Genomic DNA, 16,415 nt, shown 5'->3' on the forward strand with positions numbered 1-16,415 from the left:
GGAAACAGACGAAAGAATGGCCCAACCCGCCCACATACACATGTATATACATACACGTCCACACACGCAAATATACATACCTATACATCTCAATGTACACATGTGTATACACACACAGACATATACATATATACACATGTACATAATTCATACTGTCTGCCTTTATTTGTTCCCATCGCCACCCCGCCGCACATGGAATAACAACCCCCTCCCCCCTCATGTGTGCGAGGTAGCGCTAGGAAAAGACTCCAAAGGCCTCATTCGTTCACACTCAGTCTCTAGCTGCCATGTAATAATGCACCGAAACCACAGCTCCCTCTCCACATCCAGGCCCCACAGAACTTTCCATGGTTTACCCCAGACGCTTCACATGCCCTGGTTCAATCCATTGACAGCACGTCGACCCCGGTATACCACATCGTTCCAATTCACTCTATTCCTTGCACGCCTTTCACCCTCCTGCATATTCAGGCCCGGATCACTCAAAATCTTTTTCACTCCATCTTTCCACCTAAAATTTGGTCTCCCACTTCTCCTCATTCCCTCCACCTCTGACACATATATCTTCTTTGTCAATCTTTCCTCACTCATTCTCTCCATGTGACCATTTCAAAACACCCTCTTCTGCTCTCTCAACCACACTCTTATTATTTCCACACATCTCTCTTACCCTTACATTACTTACTCGATTAAACCACCTCACACCACATATTGTCCTCAAACATCTCATTTCCAGCACATCCACCCTCCTCCACACAACTCTATCCATAGCTCACGCCTCGCAACCATACAACATTGTTGGAACCACTATTCCTTCAAACATACCCATTTTTGCTTTCCGAGATAATGTTCTCGACTTCCAAACATTCTTCAATGCTCCCAGAATTTTCGCCCCTCCCCCACCCTATGATTCACTTCTGCTTCCATGGTTCCATCCACTGCCAGATCCACTCCCAGATATCTAAAACACTTTACTTCCTCCAGTTTTTCTCCATTCAAACTTACCTCCCAATTAACTTGACCCTCAACCCTACTGTACTTAATAACCTTGCTCTTATTCACATTTACTCTTAACTTTCTTCTCTCACACACTTTACCAAACTCAGTCACCAGCTTCTGCAGTTTCTTACATGAATCAGCCACCAGCGCTGTATCATCAGCGAACAACAACTGACTCACTTCTCAAGCTCTCTCATCCAGAACAGACTGCATACTTGCCCCTCTTTCCAAAACTCTTGCATTCACCTCCCTAACAACCCCATCCATAAACAAATTAAACAACCATGGAGATATCACACACCCCTGCCGCAAACCTACATTCACTGAGAACCAATCACTTTCCTATCTTCCTACACGTACACATGCCTTACATCCTCGATAAAAACTTTTCACTGCTTTTAACAACTTGCCTCCCACACCATATATTCTTAAAACCTTCCACAGAGCATCTCTATCAACTCTATCATATGCCTTCTCCAGATCCATAAATGCTACATATAAATCCATTTGTTTTTCTAAGTATTTCTCACATACATTCTTCAAAGCAAACACCTGATCCACACATCCTCTACCACTTCTGAAACCACACTGCTCTTCCCCAATCTGATGCTCTGTACATGCCTTCACCCTCTCAATCAGTACCCTCCCATATAATTTACCAGGAATACTCAACAAACTTATACCTCTGTAATTTGAGCACTCACTCTTATCCCCTTTGGCTTTGTACAATGGCACTACGCAAGCATTCCGCCAATCCTCAGGCACCTCACCATGAATCATACATACATTAAATAACCTTACCAACCAGTCAACAATACAGTCACCCCCTTTTTTAATAAATTCCACTGCAGTACCATCCAGACCTGCTGCCTTGCTGGCTTTCATCTTCCGCAAAGCTTTTACTACCTCTTCTCTATTTACCAAATCATTTTCCCTAACCCTCTCACTTTGCACACCACCTCGACCAAAACACCCTATATCTGCCACTCTATCATCAAACACATTCAACAAACCTTCAAAATACTCACTCCATCTCCTTCTCACATCACCACTACCTGTTATCACCTCCCCATTTGCGCCCTTCACTGAAGTTCCCATTTGCTCCCTTGTCTTACGCACTTTATTTACCTCCTTCCAAAACATCTTGTTATTCTCCCTGAAATTTAATGATACTCTCTCACCCCAACTCTCATTTGCCCTCTTTTTCACCTCTTGCACCTTTCTCTTGACCTCCTGCCTCTTTCTTTTATACCTCTCCCACTCATTTGCATTTTTTCCCTGCAAGAATTGTCCAAATGCCTCTCTCTTCTCTTTCACTAATAATCTTACTTCTTCATCCCACCACTCACTACCTTTTCTAGTCAACCCACCTCCCACGCTTCTCATGTCACAAGCATCTTTTGCGCAATCCATCACTGATTCCCTAAATACATCCCATTCCTCCCCCACTCCCCTTACCTCCTTTGTTCTCACCTTTTTCCATTCTGTACTCAGTCTCTCCTGGTACTTCCTCACACAAATCTCCTTCCCAAGCTCACTTACTCTCACCACTCTCTTCACCCCAACATTCTCTCTTCTTTTCTGAAAACCCCCACAAATCTTCACCTTCGCCTCCACAAGATAATGATCAGACATCCCTCCAGTTGCACCTCTCAGCACATTAACATCCAAAAGTCTCTCTTTCGTGCGTCTATCAATTAACACGTAATCCAATAACGCTCTCTGGCCATCTCTCCTACTTACATATGTATACTTATGTATATCTCTCTTTTTAAACCAGGTATTCCCAATCACCAGTCCTTTTTCAGCACATAAATCTACAAGCTCTTCACCATTTCCATTTACAACACTGAACACTCCATGTATACCAATTATTCCCTCAACTGCCACATAACTCACCTTTGCATTCAAATCACCCATCACTATAACCCGGTCTTGTGCATCAAAACCACCAACACACTCATTCAGCTGCTCCCAGAACACTTGCCTCTCATGATCTTTCTTCTCATGCCCAGGTGGATATGCACCAATAATCACCCATCTCTCTCCATCAACATTCAGTTTTACCCATATCAATCTAGAATTTACTTTCTTACACTCTGTCACATACTCCCACAACTCCTGATTCAGGAGTAGTGCTACTCCTTCCCTTGCTCTTGTCCTCTCACTAACCCCTGACTTTACTCCCAAGACATTCCCAAACCACTCTTCCCCTTTACCCTTGAGCTTCGTTTCACTCAGAGCCAAAACATCCAGGTTCCTTTCCTCAAAGATACTATCTATCTCTCCTTTTTTCTCATCTTGGTTACATCCACACACATTTAGACACCCCAATCTGAGCCTTCGGGGAGGATGAGCACTCCTTGCATGACTCCTTCTTCTGCTTCCCCTTTTAGAAAGTTAAAATACAAGGAGGGGAGGGTTTTTGGCCCCCCGCTCCCATCCCCTTTAGTCGCCTTCTACGACACGTGAGGAATGCGTGGGAAGTATTCTTTCCCCCCTATCCCCAGGGATAAATAAATAAAGATACACAGTGATAATGTATGTTGTTTTTAATGATTACTCATGAGCTGGCACTGTTTGGCTGCTTAGTTTTCATTTGAACTGTTTTTAAAATGCTTTTTATCCTTTACAATTCATTCATTTTTATGAGAATTTTACTATTCATGGGGACTGGGGAGAGAGAATATTTCCCATGTATCCCCTGGGTGTTGTAGAAGGAAACCAAAAGGGATGGGAGCGGGGAGCTGGAAATCATTCCCTCCAGTGTTTGCTTTTCCAAAAGAAGGAACAGAGAATGGAGTCAAGTGAGGATTTTCCCTCTAAAGTTCAGTCCTTTGTTCTTGACACTACCTAGCAAATGCGGGAAATGGCGAATATGTGTAAAAGAAAAGATGAGTGTTTTATGTATCACAGTGCATAGATTAAAATAAAGTGATGACATTTATAATACAATCCTTTACAATTGATTAATTTTTGTAAATGTGTCTGCTTGCTGAAGTTAGGGGTAGCAATGCTGTTCACTGTGGGGTGTGGTAGCATTAGGAATGGATGAAGGCAAGCAAATATGATTATTCACATGTATATATATTTATATTTTTTATTTTGATTTGTTGCTGTCTGCCGCGTTAGCGAGGTAGCACAAGGAAACAGACGAAAGAATGGTCCAACCCACCCACATACACATGTATATACATACACGTCCACACACGCAAATATACATACCTATACATCTCAACGTATACATATATATACACACACGGTCATATACATATATACACATGTACAGAACTTTCCATGGTTTACGCCAGACGCTTCACATTCCTTGGTTCAATCCTTTGACAGCACGTCGACCCTGGTATACCACATCGTTCCAATTCGCTGTATTCCTTGCATGCCTTTCACCCTCCTGCATGTTCAGGCCCCAATCACTCAGAATATTTTTCACTCCATCTATCCACCTCCAGTTTGGTGTACCACTTCTCCTTGTTCCCTCCACTTCTGACACATATATCCTCTTGGTCAATCTTTCCTCACTCATTCTTTCCATGTGACCAAACCATTTCAAAACACCCTCCTCTGCTCTCTCAACCACACTCTTTTTATTACCACACATCTCTCTCACCATATCATTATTTACTCGATCAAACCACCTCACACCACATATTGTTCTCAAACATCTCATTTCCAGCACATCCACCTTCCTCTACACAACTCTATCCATAGCCCATGCCTTGCAACTACATAACATTGTTGGAACCACTATTCCTTCAAACATACCCATTTTTGTTTTCCGAGGTAATGTTCTTGACTTCCACACATTCTTCAATGCTCCCAGAATTTTTGCCCACTCCCCCACCCTATGATTCACTTCCGCTTCCATGGTTCCATCCTCTGCCAAATCCACTCCCAATTAACTTGACCCTCAACCCTACTGTACCTAATAACCTTGCTCTTATTCAAATTTACTCTCAGCTTTCTTCTTTCACACTTTTTACCAAACTCAGTCACCAGCTTCTGCAGTTTCTCACATGAATCAGCCACCAGCGCTGCATCATCAGCGAACAACAACTGACTCACTTCCCAAGCTCTCTCATCCACAACAGACTGCATACTTGCCCCTCATTCCAAAACTCTTGCATTCACCTCCCTAACATCCCCATCCATCAACAAATTAAACAATCATGGAGATATCACACACCCCTGCCGCAAACCTACATTCACTGAGAACCAATCACTTTCTTCTCTTCCTACACGTACACATGCCTTACATCCTCGATAAAAACTTTTCACTGCTTTTAACAATTTGCCTCCCACGCCATATATTCTTAATACCTTCCACAGAGTATCTCTATCAACTCTGTCATATGCCCTCTCCAGATCCATAAATGCTACATACAAATCCATATGCTTTTCTAAGTATTTTTCACATACATTCTTCAAAGCAAACACCTGATCCACACATCCTCTACCACTTCTGAAACCACACTGCTCTTCTCCAATCTGATGCTCTGTACATGCCTTCACCCTCTCAATCAATACCCTCCCATATAATTTCCCAGGAATACTCAACAAACTTTTTTTTTTTTTTTTTTTTTTTATACTTTGTCGCTGTCTCCCGCGTTTGCGAGGTAGCGCAAGGAAACAGACGAAAGAAATGGCCCAACCCCCCCCCATACACATGTATATACATACGTCCACACACGCAAATATACATACCTACACAGCTTTCCATGGTTTACCCCAGACGCTTCACATGCCTTGATTCAATCCACTGACAGCACGTCAGCCCCGGTATACCACATCGCTCCAATTCACTCTATTCCTTGCCCTCCTTTCACCCTCCTGCATGTTCAGGCCCCGATCACACAAAATCTTTTTCACTCCATCTTTCCACCTCCAATTTGGTCTCCCTCTTCTCCTTGTTCCCTCCACCTCCGACACATATATCCTCTTGGTCAATCTTTCCTCACTCATCCTCTCCATGTGCCCAAACCACTTCAAAACACCCTCTTCTTCTCTCTCAACCACGCTCTTTTTATTTCCACACATCTCTCTTACCCTTACGTTACTCACTCGATCAAACCACCTCACACCACACATTGTCCTCAAACATCTCATTTCCAGCACATCCATCCTCCTGCGCACAACTCTATCCATAGCCCACGCCTCGCAACCATACAACATTGTTGGAACCACTATTCCTTCAAACATACCCATTTTTGCTTTCCGAGATAATGTTCTCGACTTCCACACATTCTTCAAGGCCCCCAGAATTTTCGCCCCCTCCCCCACCCTATGATCCACTTCCGCTTCCATGGTTCCATCCGCTGCCAGATCCACTCCCAGATATCTAAAACACTTAACTTCCTCCAGTTTTTCTCCATTCACACTCACCTCCCAATTGACTTGACCCTCAACCCTACTGTACCTAATAACCTTGCTCTTATTCACATTTACTCTTAACTTTCTTCTTCCACACACTTTACCAAACTCAGTCACCAGCTTCTGCAGTTTCACACATGAATCAGCCACCAGCGCTGTGTCATCAGCGAACACCAACTGACTCACTTCCCAAGCTCTCTCATCCCCAACAGACTTCATACTTGCCCCTCTTTCCAAAACTCTTGCATTTACCTCCCTAACAACCCCATCCATAAACAAATTAAACAACCATGGAGACATCACACACCCCTGCCGCAAACCTACATTCACTGAGAACCAATCACTTTCCTCTCTTCCTACACGTACACATGCCTTACATCCTCGATAAAAACTTTTCACTGCTTCTAACAACTTTCCTCCCACACCATATATTCTTAATACCTTCCACAGAGCATCTCTATCAACTCTATCATATGCCTTCTCCAGATCCATAAATGCTACATACAAATCCATTTGCTTTTCTAAGTATTTCTCACATACATTCTTCAAAGCAAACACCTGATCCACACATCCTCTACCACTTCTGAAACCACACTGCTCTTCCCCAATCTGATGCTCTGTACATGCCTTCACCCTCTCAATTAATACCCTCCCATGTAATTTACCAGGAATACTTAACAAACTTATACCTCTGTAATTTGAGCACTCACTCTTATCCCCTTTGCCTTTGTACAATGGCACTATGCACGCATTCCGCCAATCCTCAGGCACCTCACCATGAGTCATACATACATTGAATAACCTTACCAACCAGTCAACAATACAGTCACCCCCTTTTTTAATAAATTCCACTGCAATACCATCCAAACCTGCTGCCTTGCCGGCTTTCATCTTCCGCAAAGCTTTCACTACCTCTTCTCTGTTTACCAAATCATTTTCCCTAACCCTCTCACTTTGCACACCACCTCGACCAAAACACCCTATATCTGCCACTCTATCATCAAACACATTCAACAAACCTTCAAAATACTCACTCCATCTCCTTCTCACATCACCACTACTTGTTATCACCTCCCCATTTGCGCCCTTCACTGAAGTTCCCATTTGCTCCCTTGTCTTACGCACTTTATTTACCTCCTTCCAGAACATCTTTTTATTCTCCCTAAAATTTAATGATACTCTCTCACCCCAACTCTCATTTGCCCTTTTTTTCACCTCTTGCACCTTTCTCTTGACCTCCTGTCTCTTTCTTTTATACATCTCCCACTCAATTGCATTTTTTCCCTGCAAAAATCGCCCAAATGCCTCTCTCTTCTCTTTCACTAATACTCTTACTTCTTCATCCCACCACTCACTACCCTTTCTAATCAACCCACCCCCCACTCTTCTCATGCCACAAGCATCTTTTGCGCAATCCATCACTGATTCCCTAAATACATCCCATTCCTCCCCCACTCCCCTTACTTCCATTGTTCTCACCTTTTTCCATTCTGTACTCAGTCTCTCCTGGTACTTCCTCACACAGGTCTCCTTCTCAAGCTCACTTACTCTCACCACCCTCTTCACCCCAACATTCACTCTTCTTTTCTGAAAACCCATACAAATCTTCACCTTAGCCTCCACAAGATAATGATCAGACATCCCTCCAGTTGCACCTCTCAGCACATTAACATCCAAAAGTCTCTCTTTCGCACGCCTGTCAATTAACACGTAATCCAATAACGCTCTCTGGCCATCTCTCCTACTTACATAAGTATACTTATGTATATCTCGCTTTTTAAACCAGGTATTCCCAATCATCAGTCCTTTTTCAGCACATAGATCTACAAGCTCTTCACCATTTCCATTTACAACACTGAACACCCCATGTATACCAATTATTCCCTCAACTGCCACATTACTCACCTTTGCATTCAAATCACCCATCACTATAACCTGGTCTCGTGCATCAAAACCACTAACACACTCATTCAGCTGCTCCCAAAACACTTGCCTCTCTTGATCTTTCTTCTCATGCCCAGGTGCATAAGCACCAATAATCACCCATCTCTCTCCATCAACTTTCAGTTTTACCCATATTAATCGAGAATTTACTTTCTTACACTCAACAAACTTATACCTCTGTAATTTGAGCACTCACTTTTATCCCCTTTGCCTTTGTACAGTGGCACTATGCAAGCATTCCGCCAATCCTCAGACACCTCACCATGAGTCATACGTACATCAAATAACCTTACCAACTAGTCAACAATACAGTCACCCCCTTTTTTGATAAATTCCACTGCAATACCATCCAAACCTGCTGCCTTGCCGGCTTTCATCTTCCACAGACTTTTACTACCTCTTCTATGTTTACCAAATCATCCTCCCTAACCCTCTCACTTTGCACACCACCTCGACCAAAACACCCTATATCTGCCACTCTTATCATCAAACACTTTCAACAAACCTTCAAAATACTCACTCCATCTTCTCACATCACCACTACTTGTTATCACCTCCCCATTTGCGCCCTTCACTGAAGTTCCGATTTATTCCCTTGTATTATGCACTTTATTTACCTCCTTCCGAAACATCTTTTTATTCTCCCTAAAATTTAATGATACTCTCTCATTCCATCTCTCATTTGCCCTCTTTTTCACCTCTTGCACCTTTCTCTTGACCTCCTGCCTCTTTCTTTTATCCATCTCCCACTCATTTGCATTATTTCCCTGCAAAAATCGTCCAAATGCCTCTCTCTTCTCTTTGAGTAATAATCTTACTTCTTCATCCCACCACTCACTACCCTTTCTAATCTGCCCACCTCCCACGCTTCTCATGCCACAAGCATCTTTTGCGCAAGCCATCACTGATTCTCTAAATACATCCCATTCCTCCCCCACTCCCCTTATGTCCTTTGATATCACCTTTTTCCATTCTGTACTCAGTCTCTCCTGATACTTCCTCACACAAGTCTCCTTCCCTAGCTCACTTACTCTCACCACTCTTTTCACCCCAATATTCTCTCTTCTTTTTTGAAAACCTCTAGAAATCTTCACCTTTGCTTCCACAAGATAATGATCAGACATTCCTCCAGTTGCACATCTCAGCACATTAACATCCAAAAGTCTCTCTTTCGCACGCCTATCGATTAATACGTAATCCAATAACGCTGTCTGGCCATCTCTCCTACTTACATACGTATATTGATGTATATCTCTCTTTTTAAACCAGGTATTCCCAATCACCAGTCCTTTTTCAGCACATAAATCTACAAGCTCTTCACCATTCCCATTTACAACACTGAACACCCCATGTACACCAATTATTCCCTCAACTGCCACATTACTCACCTTTGCATTCAAATCACCCATCACTATAACCTGGTCTCGTGCATCAGAACTACTAACACACTCACTCAGCTGCTCCCAAAACACTTGTCTCTCATGATCTTTCTTTTCATACCTAGGTGCATATGCACCAATAATCACCCATCTCTCTCCATCAACATTCAGTTTTACCCATATCAATCTAGAGTTTACTTTCTTACACTCTATCACATACTCCCACCACTCCTGTTTCAGGAGTAGTGCTACTCCTTCCCTTGCTCTTGTCCTCTCACTAACCCCTGACTTTACTCCCAAGACATTCCCAAACCACTCTTCCCCTTTACCCTTGAGCTTTGTTTCACTCAGAGCCAAAACATCCAGGCTCCTTTCCTCAAACATACTACGTATCTCTCCTTTTTTCTCATCTTGATTACATCCACACACATTTAGACACCCCAATCTGAGCCTTCGAGGAGGATGAGCACTCCCCGTGTGACTCCTTCTCCTGCTTCCCGTTTTAGAAAGTTAGAATACAAGGAGGGGAAGGTTTCCAGCACCCCGCTCCCGTCCCCTTTAGTCGCCTTCTACGACACGTGAGGAATGCGTGGGGAGTATTCTTTCTCCCCTATCCCCAGGGATATTTCTCTCTTTTAAACTATTCGCCATTTCCCGCGTTAGCGAGGTAGCGTTAAGAACAGAGGACTGGGCCTTTGTGGAATATCCTCACCTGGCCCCACTCTGTTCCTTCTTTTGGAAAATTAAAAAAAAAAAAAAAAAACGTTAGTGGAGGATTTCCAGCCCCCGCTACCTCCCCTTTTACGACACGCAGGGAATACATGGGAAGTATTCTTTCTCCCCTATCCCCAGGGATATATATATATATATATATTTTTTTTTTTTTTTTTTTTTTTATACTTTGTCGCTGTCTCCCGCGTTTGCGAGGTAGCGCAAGGAAACAGATGAAAGAAATGGCCCAACCCACCCCCATACACATGTATATACATATGTCCACACACGCAAATATACATACCTACACAGCTTTCCATGGTTTACCCCAGACGCTTCACATGCCCCGATTCAATCCACTGACAGCACGTCAACCCCGGTATACCACATCGCTCCAATTCACTCTATTCCTTGCCCTCCTTTCACCCTCCTGCATGTTCAGGCCCCGATCACACAAAATCTTTTCCACTCCATCTTTCCACCTCCAATTTGGTCTCCCTCTTCTCCTCGTTCCCTCCACCTCCGACACATATATCCTCTTGGTCAATCTTTCCTCACTCATTCTCTCCATGTGCCCAAACCATTTCAAAACACCCTCTTCTGCTCTCTCAACCACGCTCTTTTTATTTCCACACATCTCTCTTACCCTTACGTTACTTACTCGATCAAACCACCTCACACCACACATTGTCCTCAAACATCTCATTTCCAGCACATCCATCCTCCTCCGCACAACTGTATCCATAGCCCACGCCTCGCAACCATACAACATTGTTGGAACCACTATTCCTTCAAACATACCCATTTTTGCTTTCCGAGATAATGTTCTCGACTTCCACACATTCTTCAAGGCTCGCAGAATTTTCGCCCTCTCCCCCACCCTATGATCCACTTCCGCTTCCATGGTTCCATCTGCTGCCAGATCCACTCCCAGATATCTAAAACACTTCACTTCCTCCAGTTTTTCTCCATTCAAACTCACCTCCCAATTGACTTGACCCTCAACCCTACTGTACCTATAATAACCTTGCTCTTATTCACATTTACTCTTAACTTTCTTCTTTCACACACTTTACCAAACTCAGTCACCAGCTTCTGCAGTTTCTCACATGAATCAGCCACCAGCGCTGTATCATCAGCGAACAACAACTGACTCACTTTCTTTTTTATATATATATATTTAATTTGTTTATGGATGGGGTTGTTAGGGAGGTGAATGTAAGAGTTTTGGAAAGAGGGGCCAGTATGAAGTCTGTTGGGGATGAGAGAGCTTGGGAAGTGAGTCAGTTGTTGTTCGCTGATGATACAGTGCTGGTGGTTGATTCATTTGAGATACTGCAGAAGCTGGTGACTGAGTTTGGTAAAGTGTGTGAAAGAAGAAAGTTAAGAGTAAATGTGAATAAGAGCAAGGTTATTAGGTACAGTAGGGTTGAGGGTCAAGTCAATTGGGAGGTAAGTTTGAATGGAGAAAAACTGGAGGAAGTAAAGTGTTTTAGATATCTGGGAGTGGATCTGGCAGCGGATGGAACCATGGAAGCGGAAGTGGATCATAGGGTGGGGGAGGGGGTGAAAATCCTGGGAGCCTTGAAGAATGTGTGGAAGTCGAGAACATTATCTCGGAAAGCAAAAATGGGTATGTTTGAAGGAATAGTGGTTATAACAATGTTGTATGGTTGCGAGGCGTGGGCTATGGATAGAGTTGTGCGGAGGAGGATGGATGTGCTGGAAATGAGATGTTTGCGGACAATGTGTGGTGAGGTGGTTTGATCGAGTAAGTAACGTAAGGGTAAGAGAGATGTGTGGAAATAAAAAGAGCGTGGTTGAGAGAGCAGAAGAGGGTGTTTTGAAATGGTTTGGGCACATGGAGAGAATGAATGAGGAAAGATTGACCAAGAGGATATATGTGTCGGAGGTGGAGGGAACGAGGAGAAGTGGGAGACCAAATTGGAGGTGGAAAGATGGAGTGAAAAAGATTTTGAGTGATCGGGGCCTGAACATGCAGGAGGGTGAAAGGAGGGCAAGGAATAGAGTGAATTGGATCGATGTGGTATACCGGGGTTGACGTGCTGTCAGTGGATTGAATCAGGGCATGTGAAGCGTCTTGGGGAAACCATGGAAAGCTGTGTAGGTATGTATATTTGCGTGTGTGGACATATGTATATACATGTGTATGGGGGTGGGTTGGGCCATTTCTTTCGTCTGTTTCCTTGCGCTACCTCGCAAACGCGGGAGACAGCGACAAAGCAAAAAAAAAAAAAAAGTATGTGTATGTATATGTTTATATGTATATGTACATATATGGGCATTTATTTATATAATATGAGTGGATGGGCCATTCTTCGTCTGTTTCCTGGTACTGCTTCACTGATGCAGGAAACAGTGATCAAGTATAATAATAATGATATTTGCTTTGACTACTAATAGTTGTTTTGTATTTTTTTCCCAAGGATTGATGAGGAGGCCTGGTATCTGTTGAAAGCAGGTGAATACAATCGTGCTCACATGCTCATTGTTGACACAATAGCTCCTAATTCAATCATTAATGGTAAGTCTGTGTATTTTTGCATTTTACTGTGATAAATTCTCTTTTTTTTTTTGGGGGGGGGGGAATAGTTATGGCAGAAGGTAATGCAGGCAGATAGCTTTGCCTCATTTATCATGAACCAAAAGTATCACATCTCAGTTGTCAAGTAAACATTCATAGTCCAAAAGCATTTAGATTTTGAATTCCCATGCATTTAAGATTCCTTCCAAAGCGGTGCATGGATATCTGAAATTTGAATTTCAGGCAGTGGTGCTCCACTTTTTTCTCATTTCTGACATTTCCATATTTTTGCCCTTAATCTGCCTTTCCAGGCATCCAACTCCAGCTTTTTATCTGTGCAATCTGCAAACCCTATCATCCAACTGTCTATCTATATCTCTGATGCCTTTTCCCTTCAGGAACTCCCATTAAGGGGGTAGCCATGGCAAAAAGAGTCTCTGCTTATCCCTGTCCTTACATGCTGATCTTGCATACTCTGCCTAAGCCAAAATAACGTGTTAGAAAAACTGGGTACAGTAAAAGAAATGCAAAAATTTTGTGTAACACAGGTACAACATCGAAAATCCAAACATCAGAATCCCAAAGATTTAGAAATGTAGAGATTTTCTTTTGAGGTTTTGTCAGAATAAAGAATATTTTGAGCATTATTTTCATTCCTATTCAGTTTACAGGTACTTTGACAATGGGCATAGTGTGAAAGAATATGCTGAATAGAAGTATACAGTTGCATTAATGTAATAGTTCTCTTTTCTTGCACAGAACATAACTTCCTCAATTTTGATTTGTGCAGTATCTTAAACCAGGGAAGTTGTAACCTGATTACATTCGCTAGTGCTAAGATGCATTTCCTCCCTATATCTAAGAGTCAGTCATTTCCTCGTGACCACAGTTCATCCCTTTAACAGCAAACTTGTTGGGCTTAGCAATATCCTCCATTGTACTAGAAACTCACATGATCAGCATCTTAAAGTATGCTTCCCTAAAGTTTGGAGTGCTGTATAGTTACCATGATTATTTTATTGTGAGCAGCAGTTTAATATGTTAAGGGTTGATTTTTGCTCTGATATGGAGTACTGCTTACATATTAGGGTAGTTTTTCATCTACTTTTTGCCAGGTCAACATTTGTTGGGTTTTTCCTCTTGCTCATCATCTTTTTTGGGGTTTAATCCAGCACAAAAATGTGTTAGATTCATTTGATTAACATGCATTTACTGAATGGTAACTTAGAGCAAGAACTGAAAGAGATGCTGTGATGTGCACAGTGCTAGGACTATCAGACATTCACTATTGTATGCACATAGCTGTTAGCACTGGCAGACATATGAACAAGTGAAATTTTTACATTTATATTTTTCATTTGTATTTTTTTCTGGTCATGTGTACAAATGGTCGTAAGTCACATTAGTCGTAAGTTGGGGAGCATCTGTACGTACACGTACATATATGCATAATGCGTACATATACATGTAAACATATATACATACACAGCTCCTTATCCACATCCAGGCCCCACAGACCTTTCCATGGTTCACCCTTGAAGTTTCACATACCCAGTTCAGTCCATTGACAGCACATTGACCCTAGTATACCACATCATTCCAATTTGCTCTGTTCCCTGCACAGCTTTCACCCTCCTGCATGTTGAGGCCCTGATCGCTCAAAATCTTTTTCACTCCATCCTTCCATCTCCAGTTATGTTTCACGTTTCTCCTTGTTCCCTCCTCCTCAGGCACATATATTCTCTTTGTCAACTTTCCCTCACTCATTCTGTCCATATATCCATACCATTTCAACACATTCTCCTTTGCTCTCTCAACCACACTCTTTTTATTACCACACATCTCTCTTACCCTTTCATTACTTACTTGATCACACCACCTCACACCACATATTGTCTCAAACATTTCATTCTCAACACATCCACTAGCCTCCATTCAACCTTGTCTTTAGCCTTGCCTCGCAACCGTATGATATTGTTGGAACTACAAATATACCCATTTTTGCTCCCTAAGATAACGTTCTGTCACTGCCAGAACCTTCCCTTCCTCCCCAACCTTATGACTCACTTCCACTTCCAAGGTTCCATTCACTACCAAGTCCAATCCCAGGTATGTAAACCACTTCACTTCCTTCAATTTTTCTCCATTCATACATATATCCCAGCTAACTTGTCCTTCAACCCAACTGAATCTAATAATCTTCCTTTCATTCACATTCACTTTCAAATTTCTCCTATCGCTTACTCTTCCAAACATGGTCACCAACTTCTAAAGAATTTCACTCAAATCATACTCACCCCTCTCTCCGGAATCTTACGTTTACCTCTGTCATCACCGCATCCATAAACAAATTAAACAACCATGATGACACACACACCCATGCTGCAGACCACCATTTTCATGGAACCATTCACACGCTTTTCGAAACTCAGTTACCAGCTTCTGCAGTTTCTCACTCAAATCAGCCACCAGTGCTGTATCATCAGCAAACGACAACTGACTCACTTCTCAGGCCCTCTCATCTCCAACAGATTGCTTACTCACCCCTCTCTCCAGAACCCTTGCATTTACCTCCCTAACCACCCCATCCATAAACAAATTAACAACCATGAAGACATCACACTCCTCTGCCACAGACTGACCTTCATTGGGAACCAGTCACTCTCCTCTCTACTCATACATGTGTCTTACACCCTTGACAAAAGCTTCTCTGCTTCCTGCAGCCCACTTCCCACATCATATATATTCTCAAGACCCTCCACAAAGAACCTCCATCAACCCTGTTGTATGCCTGATACAGATCCACAAAAGCCTCATACAAATCCAACTGCTCCCCTTCAAGTACTTCTGGTGAAATATGTAGGATTCCTTTTAACTTGGTATGAAGTATTTGAATGGTTATTAATGGTACATCTAAACTGGGTCTTCTTAGTTTTGTTGCTTTAAATTGGAGGAAATTGTCTACTTAGTCATTTTCTACTATATTCTTGTTTCTTTGTTAAAATGATGAATTATTTTCTACAGAAGACCATGACTACTTGCATGGATTCTTGGACCAACTGTATGATGATGGTGTACGTAACAGTGTAGTAGACTGGGCCATTGGTGGTGGTGTATATGCAGATTATCTAGATGTTTGCTCTGTGGTAGAAGACATGAAGAAGTCTGGTGACCCAACTCCTGCAATGCTGGAACAGCTGAGACCACGTCTTCTTGCACTCTGCTCCAGACTGAATAATCTAAAATGCCATACTGCCACTCATAGGTAAATATAGAGAGTGATGCACATGATTGTTTTGATAAGAGCATCTAACGATACTCTCATTAATATAAATGTTTTTCCTTTTTATATCTAATTGCCTTTTATTTATTACATGCAACTGAGCCAGCTTTAAGTGTTTGTCAAGTTACATTTCTCTTACCCAGGTAGCTGTCCTCTCTTTCTGCCCTAC

At 42.4% G+C, this 16,415-nt stretch overlaps 1 protein-coding gene across 4 annotated transcripts in view; it reads left to right on the forward strand.

Moving 5' to 3' along the window:
* LOC139758490 (nuclear pore complex protein Nup98-Nup96-like) overlaps positions 1 to 16,415 on the forward strand; it is a 162,364-nt gene that overhangs the window by 134,704 nt on the left and 11,245 nt on the right. For all 4 annotated transcript variants that reach the window (XM_071679978.1, XM_071679980.1, XM_071679981.1 and 1 more), the window contains exons 29-30: positions 12,866 to 12,963; positions 15,988 to 16,228. In XM_071679978.1, the coding sequence (XP_071536079.1) occupies positions 12,866 to 12,963; positions 15,988 to 16,228 (339 nt within the window). The remainder of the gene's footprint in view (positions 1 to 12,865; positions 12,964 to 15,987; positions 16,229 to 16,415) is intronic.

This window comes from Panulirus ornatus, chromosome 30 (assembly GCF_036320965.1).
Source record: "Panulirus ornatus isolate Po-2019 chromosome 30, ASM3632096v1, whole genome shotgun sequence".
NCBI lineage: Eukaryota > Metazoa > Arthropoda > Malacostraca > Decapoda > Palinuridae > Panulirus > Panulirus ornatus.